The sequence below is a fragment of the Chaetura pelagica genome, unplaced genomic scaffold (genome assembly GCF_000747805.2).
Source record: "Chaetura pelagica isolate M959 unplaced genomic scaffold, ChaPel_1.0 scaffold365, whole genome shotgun sequence".
Classification (NCBI taxonomy): domain Eukaryota; kingdom Metazoa; phylum Chordata; class Aves; order Apodiformes; family Apodidae; genus Chaetura; species Chaetura pelagica.
This window is the reverse complement of record NW_009953387.1, coordinates 121,888-124,387: the sequence shown is the minus strand read 5'-3', so window position 1 is coordinate 124,387 and position 2,500 is coordinate 121,888. Positions and strand designations below refer to the sequence as shown.

Sequence of the window (2,500 nt, the reverse complement as noted above, 5' to 3'; positions counted from 1 at the left end):
TGTAACCTGCACCTGGAGAGCGAGGGAGTAACCTGCCAAACCCAGCTGAGTAAAATTCATTGTTTAAATTCCTCGCCTACCAAAAAAATCCAATGTAGCAAGTCTCCAATCCTCCCAAGGCGTGCTCAACTTCACGCGCGTGTGGGGAGCTGTTGATTCAGAGGGACTGCTCACTTGTACGTGTTAAAAAATTCCAGTGTGGCACTAAGCCTTTGCAAGGCCCAGACTTCCTCAGCAGTTCTTTCTAAAAATGTCTTCCCAAATTCCAAACCAGCCCTAATTTATGCAGGCGGTCACAAATCTCCCATGAATTTAGTTTCATAAGGCTCCTACTGGAAACAGCTGCACATTTATATCGACTCCTATACTGAGGGTGATAACCACATTCATGTACGGAAAGCCAAGAAGCAGTGATACCATTAATAAGTGTATCAAGCCAGAGACTGAAATGCTGGCAGCAAAAGCCCTATGGGTAATGATATTGATGGCCCTGGTTCTTCTGGAGGTAGAACTTGTTCTGCTGGAGCTCAACCCTCAGGAACCAAAACCCCTCAGCAAACCGCCCCGCATTTGAAAAATATTTCAGGCTGCCTCCAATTATGGTGACAGTGAATATCTGATATGAGTTGCTGGCACGCTCACAAATTAAAAGAGAAACCTAATGATATTGCTTATGTTCACGCTGAGCATTAAAAGGTAATGTCTAAAAGGTTTTATTGTGTTAATAAAACTCAGAGGTGGTCAAGACTTGATGCACTCAGGAACAGAATACAAAATAATCAGTCGTAATGTTACGACTTCATTTTTCATTTGTGTTTTCAAGTTTGCCTTGAAAATCAGAGATTGGCCGAAAGGAAAAAAGACAATATTATATCAAAGAAAAGGAAAAATTATAAGCATGACTTATCTTTAATGTTTTACATCAAAATGAAATTTCTGTGATATGTGTCATGTGCATAAACAACACAGGCAGCTTTTGTCTTTGTTGAATTTAAATGAAAAGTCCCTCTAGATATTAATATGTGGACTTCATTTGTTAGCCTGTTAAGTCAGGGACTTATAACAAAAGCTTTGTAAACAAAAGATTAAACTGAATCGAGCTTTAGAAAATGAAAGGAAAACAAGAGTCAAATAATCACAGATCAGAGTGGGGCTGCTTAGATTGAAATCACTACAAGCTACTGGAGTGGAAAATGTTTAATTGAACTATTTCATTACGCAGGAAGTTTATGTCCCTCTTGTAGAATCCAAAATATTTGTATCAGAAAATCCATTCTCCTTCTTTAAAACACCCTCTTGCAAGTATCAAATGCGATCTTAAAAATTTTTTATTAACTTAATGGCAAAGAATTAATGAGGGAAAAGGGGTCAAATTTAAGGAGGAAGGTTGCCTGATTGTGTGCCTTGACATACCTACCCAAGGAGTTGGTAGTTTAGCTGGAGTTCCTACGTGGCATTATTTTACAAGTGACAAGCAGTATATGGCATCACTTAGAAACACCTATTAAATTAGGGGGGAAGGGAAAGAAAGAAAGAAAAAAAAAAAGGCTTTTTGTCTCTTTACTAACCTTTGGTAACCTTTCGGGATCACCTGGATGTCGTGGAATAACTTTCTGCAACCTCTGAAAGCCATAATCTATGGTGGGTTCATTAAGCGCTAGAACATAAACAGAGGAGTCAAGGTAAGCAGGATATACTAATAAAAATATAGATCTCAACAACTCTTTGTGAGCACAAATTTACACCCGACGTGCAATTTTCTTCGCAGACCTTATCACAGCTCCAAAGCTCATTTTACAACCTGTCCAGAGGAAGATATTTTTTCCCCCCCCTTCACAAAGCAATGACTACTTCTATTTATAATTAGACTGGAAAATAGTCAAAGGGTTATCCAATATATTGCAAAAATGGTAGTGCAGTAACAAAGTTACAGGTCTTGAGGCCATATATAGCAATCACTACAGTCATGATATGATGTCTGCATCATGGGCTGCTTTCTATACTGGCTGTGGATTTATGGGAAACTGGCAATTATGACATATGTCCAGCTATTGCTAGCTTCAGATTTATCCCTGTGGTCCTTTTTTGTCTAGCATATTGCCTGAGCACAAACCAGGCAGGAGGAGCACTTAATCTTGCAAAGCTTTAATAATCTGTGAATGGCTGACTACAAACTGATGTAGAGCACTATCATTCTACAGCTGCAATCCACTAGCCTCATGAAATTGCAGGCCACAAATAGTAATTAATCTTTTTATCCCTCAAATTGTAATTTTGACTATGAACTGTGCTTGGTCATAAATCAGCAGCACATGCTGCTGTGTACAGTGCATGAATCATGATCCTGACTCAGTTAGACTGCACACATTGTGTTTAACAAGCTTTATAAGGAGTCATAGGGCTTTATTATAGCTCTGCCCGACTCAAACAAAAACTGAGCCTGGAGGCCCAAGGACTAGAGTTAAGATGAAAATACTTATTAGAGTATATTACTTCTTGA

At 38.8% G+C, this 2,500-nt stretch overlaps 1 protein-coding gene across 1 annotated transcript in view; it reads right to left on the bottom strand.

The window, feature by feature from the left end:
• The window catches only part of EBF3 (early B-cell factor 3), a 139,594-nt gene that overhangs the window by 15,385 nt on the left and 121,709 nt on the right, over positions 1–2,500 (bottom strand). The window contains exon 10 of the mRNA XM_009998279.1: positions 1,569–1,657. Within this exon, the coding sequence (XP_009996581.1) occupies positions 1,569–1,657 (89 nt within the window). The remainder of the gene's footprint in view (positions 1–1,568; positions 1,658–2,500) is intronic.